This window comes from Ruditapes philippinarum, unplaced genomic scaffold (assembly GCF_026571515.1).
Source record: "Ruditapes philippinarum isolate M1 unplaced genomic scaffold, ASM2657151v2 ctg2765_1_1_1_1, whole genome shotgun sequence".
In the NCBI taxonomy this organism is placed as follows: Eukaryota; Metazoa; Mollusca; class Bivalvia; order Venerida; family Veneridae; genus Ruditapes; species Ruditapes philippinarum.
Window position 1 is genome coordinate 264,752 of NW_026859286.1, and position 17,879 is coordinate 282,630.

The 17,879-nt window shown below is 31.3% G+C and overlaps 1 protein-coding gene across 2 annotated transcripts in view; it reads left to right on the forward strand.

Annotated features, from left to right (window-relative positions):
• The window catches only part of LOC132755951 (neuropeptide SIFamide receptor-like), a 66,293-nt gene extending 49,772 nt beyond the window's left edge, over window positions 1-16,521 (forward strand). Inside the window, exons 2-3 of one of the 2 annotated variants that reach the window (XM_060746892.1) lie at window positions 14,597-14,696; window positions 15,115-16,520. In XM_060746892.1, the coding sequence (XP_060602875.1) occupies window positions 14,597-14,696; window positions 15,115-15,931 (917 nt within the window). In that variant the 3' untranslated portion in view covers window positions 15,932-16,520. Of the gene's footprint in view, window positions 1-14,596; window positions 14,697-15,114 lie in introns of both variants that reach the window. The other variant, XM_060746893.1, reaches the window with a different exon arrangement.
• Window positions 16,522-17,879: the final 1,358 nt, after the last annotated feature.

Here is a 17,879-nt window from a genome sequence, read left to right on the forward strand (position 1 = left end):
ACGGAATATTTTAGATTATTTTAATGTTTGTTGAATGTATATATTTTTCATGGTGCAGGACATCGTGTAAAATGAGGTTATAACTAAACATGTGTTTTTCTTGCTGAAATGTCAATTTGCCATTAAGAATTGTGAATAAAGTGAATTAAATCATAAACAAGTTACAATCATTGCAACCTAAAGTTTGATTTTATATAATCGTTGAACGATATGTACAGGATGATACAGGAAGACATTGAGATCAGTATCCTTATTAACTCTAAGCATTAGAGCACCAATAGGAAGTCACTTCTTATGTCCTTTCAAATTTTGATTCCATGGCTAAAAATAGCTTTCTCGGGAAATCCTAATCACAATAAAGGCGAAACAAATACGGTGCCAATCAGATCTACATGCAAGAAATAACTTAAGTCAGATTGACATTTAGATTCGACATAAAACAGATTAGAAGAATCGCTAATGTGACGGTTGAAATACCACAAAAATAAATAAATAAAAGATTCTCAGTTTAAATAAAATGAGAAAGTATTTATACCAATTACACAGTAAAATCTGATAACGGACGGCTTAAAAGTCATGTGTTTATACTGATTATACTTGGCAGAATTAAAATGGATCAAGAACTTACAAACGCCTTTCCCACTTGGCCTAAATGACAATATTTTTCAACAAGGTAACATCTCTAAAGATCCAAACATTGATATATTTTCTATTCTGAATATTCGTAAACGTAAATCCCGATCTCACGGAGTACGTAGAAATGGCAACATCAAACGTAAATCTAAAATTACCCTGTCTGTCACCGACTTAAATATTATCTTAAAGAACTCTGGTAAACATGCAATGTTATCACGTCTTACTTCCCTTTCATTATCATCTCTGAAAATCTTAGACGCGGAAGCAGATAATATAGTTATTCAAACAGATCCTTTATATACAGCAGCTTATCTTATTCAAAGTTATACTCAGCACGTCTTAAGACCTCATATCGACAACACTTCTGACCACAACAGGCATTTCCTAAAAGTAACCTTTCTTAATAAAGGTATCGATTTCATCGATTTACCAAGTATTTTTCGTGATAAACGTGTCACTAATTCAGTTCCTTTATACTTCAAAAACACCGAGATACCAATTATTTGCTATAAATATAAGAAACCTGTTAGAAATATCATATTTAATTACAACAAAGTGGTTTCTGACTTAGATATTCAGTCTAATACTCAAACAACTTGAGACTGCAATACTTCTAAATTCTGTAATTCAGATTTTGGCCATATAATCACTGGTAATTTTGATATAATTGCAGACAAAAGAACTCGTAACTTATTCTTGAAAGGACCTAAATACAGAATTCCTTCTGAAATTGATTTTAATGCTTGTCGTGGTCAGATTGCTGAATCTATAGAGGATTTTTCGGTCAAATGGTGTCGCCGTGAAAATGCGGATAGTAATGCTCTAGTTACATGGAAACGTAACATCTTTAAAATTATTGATTCACGTATTAATTTTTATCGTGGAAATGAACATCTTTTGCCACCTAAAACAAGACTTACTTTAAGACATCTGAAGAAAGATATTCTAGCTTTTCATTCAAAATTTGTTTTGGTGCCAGCGGACAAGGCGGCTAATAATATTATAATTGTATGACGAATCCATTACATTAACGTTTTGCATAAGGAACTTAATAGTACTAATGCGTATTCTAAAACCTCTGCCTCCGAAAAGGACATTGTAAACAGTCATATTACTAATATTTCAAATCTTAAAGTACAAATTAATGAAAAAGAACTTAAACTTCCTATTATGTATTGGATTCCTAAATTACATAAAAAACCTTACAAAGCTAGATTCATTGCCAATTCTACATCTTGCACTACAAGTAAACTTTCTATTTTATTGACGTCTTGTTTGACTGCCATTAAAACACATGTAATTAGATATTGTGATAAAGTCTATGAAAACACAGGCAAACATCTCTTTTGGTCAATTAAAAATTCTAGTGAAATCTTGGATGAATTCAAAATTAAGAACTTTCAAGCTTCAACTGTCAGTACATACGATTTTTCTACACTTTATACAACTTTGCCACATAAATTAATCAATGATAAACTAATTTCCCTAATTCAGAAAACTTTTGCACGGGAAAAAGTTACCTTTCTAGCATGTAATTCTAACAAAGCTTTTTTTACTAACGGTATTGTAAAACATTATACTATGTGGACCTGTGACGAAGTTTGTAGAGCACTCTCTTTTCTTTTAGACAACATTTATGTCAGGTTTGGTAATACCCTATTTAAACAGATCATAGGAATTCCTATGGGTACTTATTGTGCACCCCTGGTCGCCGATTTGTTTTTGTACTGCTATGAAAGAGACTTTATGTTGAGTCTCTCTGAAGATAAACAACAAGATGTTATAATAGCATTTGAAAATACTTCCAGATACCTTGATGAAATTTTTATTGTGATTATTATTATTTTGATCAAATGGTGTCTGCTATTTATCCCCATGAACTAAAACTTAATGAAACGAACTCTTGCAATTATGGTACATCATTTTTGGATCTTCATATTACTGTCAGCAACAATTCTATTCACACGAAAATCTAGGATGAAAGAGATGACTTTGATTTTTGTATAGTTAATAATCCATATTAAGATGGAGACGTATCCCATGCAACATCTTACGGGGTATATGTTTCTCCCTTGATTAGATTCGCTAGAGCTTGTATCAACGTAAAGGATTTCAAAGGGCGGAATATTCTTATTTCTAGCAAGCTTCTAAAACAGGGCTACCGCTATCATAAATTACGGAAATATTTTTACTAAATTTTTACAATCGTAACTTTTGATTTAATTTCCAAATTCAATAGTGATTTAAAAACTCTTCTGCGACAAGGGATTAGCCAGCCTGGTTTTTATGGCGATGTGATTTACAAACTTCATAAGATTTTGGGTCATGGTAATTTTTCTGCTGTTTTTACTAAAATCATTAAACGTTTTATTAAAAAGAGGTTATGACCCTACTATTTTAAGACATACTGCATGTTTAGTGTTCAACCCTTTTACAGTTGGACACTACGCTTTCCTCTTTTGATTGCATCTGACGGACCAAGTGGGAGACTCTATGATGGATAGTTCGTAAAGCCCTTTGGGACTGAATTGTCTTAATGTTCGTCTTCTGCCTTGCTTCGTCGGGCCCTTGTAGGTGATTTTCTTGTTGCTCTGTCTTCCTTTAGGACATTGAGTACTTTTGTTATGGTCATTGGGTTTACTTTTATATGTTTCTACATGATCATTTTAGTGTTTTACTTATTTAACCTTTTGTAACCATGACAACTGTTAGAATTTCACTTGGCGGGGATTCATTTTATTTACACTGTCTCGTTTATAGGAACATGGTGGGGCTAAGAGCGAGGTTTGGTGCACCATTAACCGGTTTAAACTCCCCAGCAGTCATTATTATGCTGCTGACCGTTCCAAGGCGGCGCCCCACTGTGTTCCTCAGATGTATGTCTTATGTTGTTTCATACTGTTTTGGTGGCACTTTTGCTTGTGTCCCTTGTTGTTTTCTCGTCTACGGTAAGTATCTTCCCCATTGCCTCTAGTTTTTAATTCTTTGATTACTCCCCACCCCCTCCCCCGGTCTCCTGTCCCCTTCCCCTTTGTGGGCCTATTTTTATTTTCTTTGAATTCCTAATCAGTTACAAATTAATTATCATTTAATGATTAACCTGTCCGTGCTCTGTCTTTGCCCTGTCCTGTTTTTGTTTGGGGTCCCCCTGGGCTCCTTGCCGTTGGTTCTTGTTGCTGGGTCATGTGGGGGTTGCGTTCATTGAACGCCGCCTTTCCTCGTTGATCTTGTTTATCATATTTTGAGGGGCATGCACTTTGCCATATTGAATAACGAACCCGATAGGAATTACATCTTATATATCTACATGTATATTTCAACCGTCAGAAGAAACTGTTACAGTTATTTAATCTGCATTTACCCTTGACGAAACCAACTCGAAGTATCATGTACATGTAATTTAATGTTTCAACACCTAAAGAGACAATTGTAAAAAAATATGTCCATTGATCCTGAAGTTTAAGAAAAAACGTGGCAATTGCTGATAATAATTAAGTTGATTAAGCACAATTTAAGGTTAATGGCTTACTTTAATCAATTTTCCTACATTATAAGTAAGTTTTTAACTTCAATGTGCTTCTTGTAGGTGGTTTCCCATCCTTTATCATACATGTAAGATATTACTTTACGCAGATAACATTTCTATCCGGTTTTATTTTTTGAATCTAATTTTCTTTGATTGAAGGAAATGGAAACAACATCTCTTATTTCCTATCTGAATTTCTTTCATTTACCCTAATTCTTACATCTGTCTTTTTACTGACTACAAAACTGCTGAAAAAAGCTTTTATTTTCAAGGTTATAGTTTTAAGATGTCATATTGTGATTAAGGATTACTTAGAATTAATATGATAAACAAGATCATCAAGGAAAGGCGGCGTTCAATGAACGCAAGAATAATCGCATGATTAAAGTAAAACATATTACTCGTATATTGACATAAACGTTCATTTAGTGACGAATATCAATTAAAACGCGAATTTAGTTTTAATTTCTTATTATTATTCCGTTTTAATGAAGCTTGTATTGAGGCAAACACAGAAACAAACGCACGCACATAGAATTCAATTAACAATCTAAAAATGGTTGAATTCATATTTGTTTTTAAAATGTTATAGGATTGTTATCATTTTATCATTCCTTTTATGTGACAGATAAAAACCACCATTATAAAGCGTGATTAATATCCACTAGGATTCCAGAAAAGGGACATATACCGGAAACTTTTCCCCCTGTTTATTTGTTTATTCAGCAAGCATTGAGAAAAATCAAGTACATTTCTATTTTCAACAATCTTGAGGTTCCACGATCTTGTTCGGTTCCCACAAACATTGGTGCCTTGTCGGTAATTCTTAATGACATGGTGTAATCTGGATCAGCGTCCCTTGAAAGCTGTTCTTGATTTTTACCCCCGTAGTTCACAATTTTCTCTAGCAATGCCTTAGGAAGTGACGCACAATATTTCATATCGATAATTATTCTCAATTAACACTGATACGAAACAGTAAGATCTGTAACTTCTATTCAATTTTAAATACATGACATATTTTCAATCGACACAGTTATTCGAAATCAATTTTTATAATGACAATAGTTAAAGTTATACGAGATAATGGTCACATAAACGAACTATAACAATACCATACAATTTTAATTTCCTACCAACGTGATTTATAATTAAGATATAAATTGCTTTAATTTAGAGACAAATTAAATTTTGAGTTTTTATCAAAACTAATTTCCCCAGTAAACCTTAAATACAACGTCTTCCTTTCTTTATTTCTAAATTTCATAAGGTCGACGATTTAACAAGTTTATTTTATATCCAAAAGTAGTTTAACTGATTGTTACACTTTATTTTAAGAACAAATTTGTTTTCACACAATAACACAGTTGTTAACAAAAAGTGGTAAACAATATGGTTTGTGTCTGAATTAAAGGAATGAATCAAATGGAATGCTTTTTTTCATATCTAAGATTTGTAATTGCGATTACAAACAACACTGAGCAGTACTCGAGGAAAATATTTTTGTCGTTATTATAAAAAATTGCAACGACGTACCCGCTGTTGAACTGACATTATGCCCACCTGAGTGTAACGGTAAAAATCAAATAACTTAATATTTTATTGTATTAATGGTGTTTATTTGTATATTTTTTTCCATGCAAAAATAATCAATAATCCATGTGACGCACGGAAATTTTATAAATTTTTGCATCTGGAATTTATAGGTAACGATTCATTAAAACAAAAGACTGGCCAAGGGTAGTCGTTTTACCTTTTTATAACAGTTATTATATTTAAGCCTTGGCATTATTTGACCATCTTTTACCGGTCATCACTATCATAACTGTCTATCGTTTGTAAAATTTTACACATTAAGGCTCGACTTGAAAGTTAAAAAATGACTTTATAGAGAATACCCGGGGTCAGCCAAATAAAGGACGGATTAACAATTATCTGATAAAAGCGAAACTACAAAGAAAGTATGTGACGTTTTAATTTCTTATTCTATTAAATTATTATTTCACACCTTGTAAAATATAACTAATGCACTGACTGTATTTGTACCACATGATGTTCCATTATAAATCGTTATTGTGTCCAGTCTTATAAATGTAGCCTCTTTTTCTTTTCAATAAGTTTCATATTTAATCCATATCACACCCAGTATAGCCTCTCTTTTATTTTCAGATTTCAAAAGCTTCATAGCAACTCCATATCGTACCCCATTACTTTTTTTCTGAGAGTCCAAAACCCATACAAATCCTTATTGTTATTGAAGTTAAAAAGTTGTAAAAAAATGTCAAAAAATGTTGTTTTTTTTGTTTTTTTTTTCAGGCCCCGAAGGTGACCCCATTTATTGCCACCGTCGCATGACTATTTAAGGGTCGGAGGTCAATCCCTTAATAGTCTTACAATAATGTGTTAAAACATGAAAAATTAACATAGTATTAACATAAGTAATTTACGGCAAATTATTTTTTGAAAAATTGAATATGTAAAGGAGGTTTTAAGTTCAAGACATAGAAAACTATTACTAAATCTACATTATGCCTTAAACAAATACATAATTACTTTTTTCTATATTTATGAGTAATACACAAACTAATGCTACTAATGGGGTTAGCTAGGAGGCTTGACGATAGAATAAATAGACATACGAAAAAGGATGATTATTTACAAAAGAAAACAACAATATAACACAACAAAAACATCAAAGACAAATACTTTGCGGCCAGGGCACGTTAAAAAATACTACAAACATGAATTTATTCTTCCATGTATGCTCAAACAAAGCTAGGTTTGAAAAATGAGAAGACAAAGGTCGCTTCTAACACCAACATACGAACAAGTATTTTGATGATTCACATTAATCATTATCAGATTGGAACAAATAATTTGGATAGGTCTCTATTATATTATGATTAATGACATATATTTAAAATAGTATGCCAGTCTTTTTTAAATTGGTCAAGATTTCCACATTGGATAGCTTTTTCTTCATTTACCTTTAAAACATATGAAATATACTTTATAGCACCAGCAAAAGAAAGCATTGTTTTATTAGTTTTACATTTAAAAATATACATTTTGACATATAAAAGAACTAAATTGTTTACAATATTTATTGTATTGTTTCCTTTAGTGTAACCAAAAAGCATAGTTTCTTTATTCAAGTTTGGCATGTTTAGTTTATCTATACAAATTTCGTGTATTAATTTATTGCTGTGAATGCATTCCCAAAGGATATGTTCTATATAGTTTTCATCATGAAGATTACAAAGGCTACATAAGGGACTGTTAATATATTTCATTTTGAACAAAAGATTATTTGTACCCAAAATCCTATGGATAAGTCTTACTTGAAACCATTGTAAATAAGTATCTTTTGTCAATTTGAATGGTAAATTATACATATTCTTCCAGTATTCATCATCATTTGGGAGGCATAGTTTTTGTGACCATTTGACCTGACAAACGGGCTTGCTGAAATTGACATTAAGCGAATCATACATATATTTTGAGCCTTTTTGGTCTTTAATTATCCCTTTAATGTGTATTGGAATTGTTGGCAATTTTTCTCTCTTAAAAGTTAAAGGGTTGAAGCAGACATTTTGAAAAAAGTTTGTAACTGCTTTTTTAATTCCTAAATATAAAAGATGATTGATATTTATATTGTAGATCTTGCCTAATTCTTCTGGTGTATAAAACTGGCCATTGTCTTGTAAGATATCATAAATACAACGAATTCCCTTATCATACCAAGATTTCCAAAAAATACTTTTATTCCCAATAGTAATGTTCTGATTGTAAAATAAAGGTAAGTTACAAATGTCTTCTTAATCAAATTTCTGATGCTCAATAAACAATGAAAATGCATTTAAAGTGTGTTTCCAGAATTCAGTTTTTAATAGATTTTGACATTTTCTCGACATAATGCTTTCCAAAACGTGACTAATTTTTGTACATCAATACCCTGTGTGTTAAAATACTTATCCAACACCATCACTTGAAATAATTCTTCTTATCCATGTAAAGTTTTAACGCATTCATAAAAGCATTTATATTAACCATTCTTAAACCCCCTTCCATGTAATCTTTAACTAACACATTTTTATTAATTTTTGAAGTTCCATTCCAAATAAAAGCATATAATTTATCATTAATTTGTTGTGTATATTTATCCGAGGGATTCGGCAACATTATAAATAAATGGTTTAGTTGTGAGATAAGTATTGTTTTTATTACTGTTATTTTACCGATTGGAGTCAAAGCTCTCCTATTCCATTGTTTAATCATTTTTTCTATATTGGATATTTTTTCTTTAAAGTTAAGATCTACCATTTTTTCAAGATCAACATGGAATGTTATACCAAGCATTTTTAAACTAGTTTCGTTCCAATTCAGTTTCCATCTTGTTTTTATGCTATCACTGCTGTACTTTTTAATGCCTATCCAAACAACCTTTGTCAAAAAATGTTGATGTGAAATAAAGAGGTCACTAAACATGGTAGAGAACAATACCGATTATATTGGACTCGTACACAGCTGCACATCAGGCACGGCCAGCGCCTCGTTCAATATAGGTTAAACAACTGTGTTCTCGTCCAATATATAATAACCTCATAATATTATGTTTGGTTGATTTGGGTTTACGTTACACCGACGCAGTATAGGTCATATTGAGGCGTTCCAGCTTTACTGGTAGAGGAAAACCTCGGGAATCCTTCCATGTACCTAAGTAGAACCATCGACGTTCCGTAACCTAGCTCACCTCACATGAAAGAATCCAAAGACCCTGTTTGTTCATTATGTCAGGCACAAACGGGCACCTGAGTAGAAACACCGACGTTCCGTAAGCTAGCTTGATAGCTACCTAACCTTATATGAAAGAATCAAACAATCCTGTCGGGAGTCGAACACACAAAGTGATTTGAAGTCAAAGACCTTAACTACTGGTTTAAACATATTTATTTAAGCTCGATTGCGAAACAAATTCTTGCAACTTATATTAATCACTTTCCAGTTCGCTTCCTGGAACCGACCAGTCCTGGTGTCATTTAGAGAAACATGGTCGTGACCCGAGTAGGACTCGAACCCATGATCTCTGGGTTGAGAGGCAGACACTTTAACCACTAGGCCACCTTAACTACTCGGCCACGGACGCATCATATAAATTTACCGAAATTAATATATTTGGCTTAGGAAAAGGAAGAGCTTAATACTGCATCAGGTCGTTCAATAAAATCACATTTACTATTGCTTTGTTGTTTTTTTTTTACTAAAGAACCGCTTAGTAACATAGACATGCCTTACATACATAAAGATAATTTTCCTATATCTGTAAACTTAATTTTTCATATCATGTCAAGAATATCAAATATCTCAGCAACATAGATAGTGTTAACCTTTATCATAACTATACAATCTGTTCTTGATTTAACATTAAGATTTATTGTCTGGTTTTTACTTTCCGGTGGGCGTTCCAGCTCAAATTGGAAATCATTATAGTTGAGTAATTGTTTACATATGTTATTTCAGTGAAGTAAATTAAAAATATCGTGTTTACATTAGCAGGTATTTTAGATTATAGAGAGTAAATTGATAACAAAGTGTGTGTTTGCTGGGGTTTTGATAAATTAATTGTTATTTATGCATAAATTTACTTTTTATTATATTCCAGAATTAGGGCTTAAGGACATAAAGGAAATGCGTATCTAATGTGATACTGTTCGTCTTATAAATTTAAAAGGACAACACATTTATGATATTCCTAAATTGACAACAGCTAGCGCAATTTTAACTCAACCACTGAGTGCAGTTAAAGAAAAAATGAAATATACAAGTCAAACAAAGTAATTATGTTACCGAAGGAGAACGTAAGTAAAAATATATAGACGTAATCAGACATAAAGTGTTGTATTTCTTTTTCAATAAATAACGTGATTTTTTGACAAAATCGATAACGAATTAGCCAAATTTATTTGAAAAATGATAAGGACTGAAACCACTTATTTTATGATCCTTCAATAGCCCGAAGTGGGATTAACAAATAACCCACTAACAATCCGAGGGTTGATAAATCAACTAATAACTGTTAGAATGTTTCGTATATATGTGGTTGATGTTTGTATCTTATAGCATCTTCAAGATTATGAATCATAATGATTTTGTATTGGAAAAAATATTTGCTTTTTTCCGCAATTTAATAAAATTTAATGTATCAACGAAAATGAACGGCGCCTGATTTGTATGAATTAAATAATGTTTTTGTACACACAATTTAATTTTTTTTGTCATTCTTGGACATTTTAATTTCGAGAGCTAAGTTAAACAAATATGTGTGAGGTGAATAATTTTAGCATTTGTATTCAACTGTGGCATTTCCTAAAATGTTTTAATGGGATATGCCACGGTATTATCCAATGACAAATGGTCTCAATACAGTATATGTGTAACATCTCGGACTACATATAATAAAAATAGAAATCTCGTAAGTTATTAGTTTCACAGCTGAGTAGCTGTTTAGAAAAAAAAAACATACATGTGTTTGGTGAGATATTTCTTAGGGAAGTTAAATATAAAAGGAATCAATAAAATATTTATAAAACATAATTATGTCCTATTCGCATATACAACATGTACAAAGTCATTCTTTCTTTATTATGTATCATGTTTCAAGTCATGCTTGCCTGTAAGCTACATGCCTCCAGATAAGAGATAATATTTCATGAACATTAAACTTGAGAAAAATGTATTAGGATAAAATAAAGTAAAAATCTACAATGTATGTGGGATAAAGGACTTGCAGTATTTTAAACAATAGTTTAACTGCGTTCAAACGCTGTTAAGGCTAATTAGCTTATTTTACTTAGTTAACTAAGCATAAATCAATAAAATTACGCTCAGCTTACTTTAAAAAATCAGCAAGAGGCAAATAGTTTTATTACGGTAAATAATGAGATAACGGTAATGGCGAGAAAACGCAAGAGTTTTTACTCGGAGTTAATCTCAACATTTCTTTTTTATTTGGAAATTGTGTACCGCATTTATGAATTGTAATTGTCAACCTTTATAGTTTTCTGGACGGCAATTCCAAGTATGTGTAGTGAAGCAAATACTAAAATTGGTATTGTGATCTTATCTCGTGTTTTCTTGAAACCGGAAGCTAAAATCATCATTTAACATCATAAAAAGCTGTTATTTCAAGGACAGCCTCAGATACAATCTCATCCTTGAAAACAGACAGGAACGGTTTGTAATTAATATTGTACATCTTCTCGAAATCCTTAAATAAAACCAGATTAGATTTCTGATAATTCGGAAGAAATATCAACAACATATAATCGGAAAAGAAGATATGCAAAAGACAAATGTTTATTAGAGAGATACAGAAGTTACCAATAAAGATATATAAAAGTGAAAATATTTCGCCATATTTGTAGTTAACTAGGAAAAGACATTCTCATTCAAGTAACTTATATGGATTTATTATCTGTAAAAACCTTAAATCAACCATATAACTTGTCCTTTTACAGACCAGTAATTGGTGATTAAGAATGATAGTCCTTAGGCAGTATAACTAAAAATATTTTTATTATTAAATTTTATTCATTTTCATAAGAAACATCTGTGTATCTGAAAACAAGTTTAGCATGAGTATGAATAATAGATATTTATTATTCATACTCATGCTATCGGAGCATTTTGGAAGGGAAGATTGGTTCAAACAAACTATACTGACTACTAAGCGTACGCATAGGAAAAGAAAACAGCTTTTGTTTGATACAATATGTCAAGAAAATCATGCTTTCTGTCTGAAAGGTAATTCCTACTTTATCATCTTGTGGGATCGTTATGCGTTTTACACATCGTGGATAAATAGAAGATAAGACCTTTCTTACATATATTTTACATATGTTACTTAACGTAAGGTAACATTAGGACGTGCCATTTGCCAGCAGTAAATCAAAAAATCCAGATTTTCGTTCGGTTGTCACTTTTCAACTTCCGCACAGGTAATCATAGGCTGCCCATCGAGGTTGGTCGGTGGGCTCAAAACCACGTACCACATCATGAAAGGAAGAGTCCACTATGTACGTCCAATGACCTAGGTGATGAGATGCATTATCTCTTGACCTGCCCGTTCTTTAATGTAGAAAGGAAAAAATATATACCATCAAAATATTACCAAAGACCAAATATAATTAAGTTTAGAGATTTACTTTCAACTAACGACACTGGTCTTCTTGAGCGACTAAGTTATTTTGTTAAGAAAATTATTCGACAGTTTTCCCGGAATTAATCTTTCTAAGAACCTTTTGTACTTATTTCTGTGTGTATAATATCATAATTTTTCTTTTGAATTATTATTGTTTATATTCATCTCTGCTATATTGACATGTATTGTGATTTGTTTACCTCATGTTTTGTAAAAATCTTACATGATTTACAAATTAGTGACTGCATATAAATTACTTATGAAAACATTTTTCAAACAACAATTTACCATATATCAATCCATTACTTTACAATACTTTATTATTTTATTATAATTCTACTAATTAACAAAACAAGCCGATTAACTAACTTACCTTTAATGTGTATAAAGTTCCAGGTTTCCATATTTATTCCTGTGGTTTAAATATGCTCAACTAAGTCACTTAGTCATTTTCCACCTTCACCTGTCAATCCAACCCCTTTGCTCTATCAGCCAATCAAAAAAGATAGGCGGAAACCAATTTCATTTGTTATTTCACCAGTCAATGAAATACCCCGCAAGAAGTGTCACGCTTTCCACGACTTTATCGGTACCATGCAATTCTCCCAACTAAGATTTAAACGGGCGCAACTATGTTCAAATAATAGGGGTGGCAACATGATAGTTGCAATTTATGTTATTCACTATTTATTATGTATGTGTTTGGATTCTATTTTCATTTTTTCTGTGTGTTACTTGACTTTTTTGTTAAGACCATGTAAATGTCACATAATTGTGCATATACATATATATAAACAAAGAATGAATACTGTAAATTTCTCTTTTCTCTTGCTTCATACATGATATAAACAATTAGTAATGCATACTAAACCACTGAATATTTGATACCATAATTATTTGTACATACTTAATGATATTTGTTGCTTGTTCCTATACTCTGAAATTTCTTTAAAGATATGATCACCATCCCCATATCTCACCATCCTTTATAGTTATAGTTAAAAATGCTGTGACATATATATTATGTTGTAAAATAATTGTTTATTTGTTCACATGTTATTACAAAATGTATGTTTTGTAATCTGTGTCTATGAAATAAAAGAAATGTTCTGTTCTGTTTAAATGTAGCTGGGTTGTGTCGGGGACTGGGTTCTGTGATTACAGAAAGCATATAGTTTCTTTATAAAATAATGGACAAACAAAACAAAATATCGTTTGCGGAAGTTATGTCAGAATTGAATATTATTTTCAAAAACTAAAGGTTGGATTAAAGTGGCATTATGCCCATCCAAGGGTATATAGTGAGGTGAAGATAAAAAAAATTTCATTTTGCCATTATCCCTTTAAAGAAAATTATCGCACACAAATATTTTTTATGATGAACACATATTCAGCATGATTGAATAAATATTATATGGTAAAGCATACATAATTAGAGTTTTACAATATAAATATTGGTTTTAGAACAAAAAATTAATGTATTGAATATTGCAACGTTTAACATGCCATATTCACTTCCGAACAATAATACGATCATGTTAATACTCTTTCTAGTTCAACGGTATGTAATTAGATATTTCAAATCCTTTTCGTCTGTTTGGTTTGTCTCTCATTTTATTTCTCTTCAAAATCATATAGAGCTTATCTGTAATATAAAGTTATAATTGTTGGTTCATATTTGTTGAGTCAATGCATTCAAATTAAGAATACGATACAACATATAATAGTACATATTCCACAGGAACATCAGACGCATACCTGGAAAAAAGAACGTATCGTATTCCTTGAAATTGATATAATAAAGTTATAGATGTACTTGAATATATTCTATTGTTTATACAACAAAGTAGATAAGTCATGTTTTAATGTTAGTGCTCATCGTGCTTATGCTTTCAGGTACAATATGGATTGTCTGTTCAGTCAATAGTAATATCGTTGAAAGAACGACGGCGGGCTATTATTTTATTGTCACACACACAAGCCACCACGCACGCACACACACGCACATACACATACGCACGCGCGCGCACGCACACACACAAGGCACCGAATATTGGTGTTCATACTAACTACAAGACGAGATTGTTATGTTACTTTATATCGTCGTTTCGTTGTTATTTCAGAATTTAAATCACCTTTCATATATTTCGTCCTAAAAGAAACTGTTCAAGCATTGTTTAAACGATAGAATCATTTTAAACATAATGTTCACATATCTTTCCTCTATATTTCAGGATGGCGATACGGTGCATTTCTCTGCAAAATCACGCCATATGTTCAAAGTGTAGTTCAGTGCGCATCAGTAAATACTCTGGCAGCAATTGCGTTTGACAGGTAAAGGTTCTCCTATAAAATCTTTTGAAAAAACAAAATCATAAATCAGTATCAAATGATCTTTAAACTAAAAAATAGCTTGCTGAAATATGTGAGTGAACTCCTGTAGAGAATTCGTTGATATATAAATATTAATCTTTATTATACTTATATAAAAATATCATCTTCATCTACTTTTTTATTTTAATTTTCTTTTCTGCTGTTTTGCTGTGTGAAGCAAAATAACATATAACTCATTTAATATATATTTCTTAACAATATTGCAATAAGTATGTTTAACTTTTAATTTGATGTTCAATTTTTAAGAAATATATTCAAGATTTCACTTCATTTACAAAAAACTTTATTTATAAAATAATTCATAGAAAAACGCTTTGTACAGATATGTCAAATATAAAGAAGGAATGATATATTTCAGATACTTGGCAATTTGCTACACACGACATTCCAAAATTTCAACATGTGCTTCGCGGACGACAATAGCTTCTATTTGGATATTTGCCGGCTCAATAATGATCCCGCTCTTAGTTTTCTATCAGAAGTACATGCACCCAAAATTCCACGAAGTACCGATGTGTCACCAATTATGGCCAAATTTCGATCTTCAAAGAGGATATTTTCTCGTAGCCTTGTTTTGTGTTTGTTACTTGTTACCTCTAATTATGATTCTTCTATGTTATATTCTAATTGCCGTAAAGATCTGGAAAAGAAACGCGCCTGGCGTTCAAACAAATGGAAGATTAATTATCTACAAATCTAAAGTGAAGGTTTTAAAAATGTTGGCAGTAATTGTGATTCTGTTTGCTTTCTCGTGGCTTCCTTTGTACGCAATATACCTAAAGTTTTACTTTCAATCCGAGGATTTATCAGAGGGTGACCAAAAAACTTTATTTGAAATTGTCCTACCGTTCGCGCAATGGTTAGGCGCGTCGAACTGTGGCATGAATCCAATTATTTATTGTTTCTTCAGCAAAAAGTACAGGAGAGGTTTTAAAAAACTGCTATATTGCAGATTCCAAACGCTGGCATTCAGAAGACAGAGCAGAACTACACGATCATTGAGTACAAGATACATAAATGTAGAAAATTCCAGCGGAAATGTAAATGACACAAAAAACTGCCAAAGTAAAGAAAACAAAGTGTCAAGTAATAAGTACATGGTGGTAGCTTTTAACAACGGAAGAATGACAGTGTCATTCCGGAAGGAAAATGCCTCTGACGATTCAAGCTTCTAGAGGATGTTACTCTGGACTCGACCTGATTTATATTCTCCCTCACATTTGTTTGAAACATTGCAATCGTTCACAAAAAAAGAAAACAACAAAAACACAAAATATTATCTGAAGATTTTATGAGGGTTATATTGATTAACATGGTTCATATTTAAAAAGATCAAAACATACATGTATTTTAAAAAGAATATATATTTTTTGAAATGTACATACATTGTAAATTAAATAAAAAAAGTAAATTTAACGTTTGAGAAACCTGTTGTGAAGTATTCACATTAATTGTACATGTTTGAGATGACTACAAGACATAACGATGAATTTCTGAACAAACTATGAGTGTTGTCATTGAATTCGTAAGTGTTAATATGACATGTACATGTATAGTGGTAATGAAAAAAAAAACAGATATCAAATATTGTCTCGTGAATGTATTTTAAAATATGGGCAACGGAATATTTTAGATTATTTTAATGTTTGTTAAATGTATATATTTTTCATGGTGCAGGACATCGTGTAAAATGAGGTTATAACTAAACATGTGTTTTTCTTGCTGAAACGTCAATTTGCCATTAAGAATTGTGAATAAAGTGAATTAAATCATAAACAAGTTACAATCATTGCAACCTAAAGTTTGATTTTATATAATCGCTGAACGATAAGTACAGGATGATACAGGAAGACATTGAGATCAGTATCCTTATTAACTCTAAGCATTAGGATCTGACGGGGACCAATAGGAAGTCACTTCTTATGTCCTTTCAAATATTGATTGCATGGCTAAAAATAGCTTTCTCGGGAAATCCTTATCACAATAAAGGCGAAAGAAATACGGTGCCAATCAGATCTACATGCAAGAAATAACTTTAGTCAGATTGACATTTAGATTCGACATAAAAAGATGAGAAGAATCTCTAATGTGACGGTTAAAATACCACAAAAAATAAATAAATAAAAGATTCTCAGTTTAAATAAAATGAGAAAGTATTTATACCAATTACACAGTAAAATCTGATAACGGACGGCTTAAAAGTCATGTGTTTTTACTGATTATACTTGAGGGGCATGAACTTTGCTATATTGAATAACGAACCCGATAGGAATTACATCTTATATATCTACATATGTATATTTCAACCGTCAGAAGAAACTGTTACAGTTATTTAATCTGCATTTACCCTTGACGAAACCAACTCGAAGTATCATGTACATGTAATTAAATGTTTTAACACCTAAAGAGACAATTGTAAAAAAATATGTCCTGAAGTTCAAGAAAAAACGACAATTGCTGATGATAATTAAGTTGATTAAGCACAATTAAAGGTTAATGACTTACTTTAATCAATTTTCCTACATTATAAGTAAGTTTTTAACTCAGATTATTAAGTGCACGAAGAGTTCAATGTGCTTCTTGTACGTGGTTTCCCATCCTTTATCATAAGATATTACTTTACGCAGATAACATTTCTATCCGGTTTTATTTTTTGAATCTAATTTTCTTTGATTGAAGGAAATGGAAACAACATCTCTAATTTCCTATCTGAATTTCTTTTATTTACCCTAATTCTTACATCTGTCTTTTTACTGACTACAAAACTGCTGAAAAAAGCTTTTATTTTCAAGGTTATAGTTTTAAGATGTCATATTGTGATTAAGGATTACTTAGAATTAATATGATAAACAAAATCGTCAAGGAAAGGCGGCGTTCAATGAACGCAAGAATAATCGCATGATTAAAGTAAAACATATTACTCGTATATTGACATAATCGTTCATTTAGTGACGAATATCAATTAAAACGCGAATTTAGTTTTAATTTCTTATTATTATTCCGTTTTAATGAAGCTTGTAGTGAGGCAAACACAAAAACAAACGCACGCACACAGAATTCAATTAACAATCTGAAAATGGTTTAATTCATACTTGTTTTTACAATGTTATAGGATTATAATGA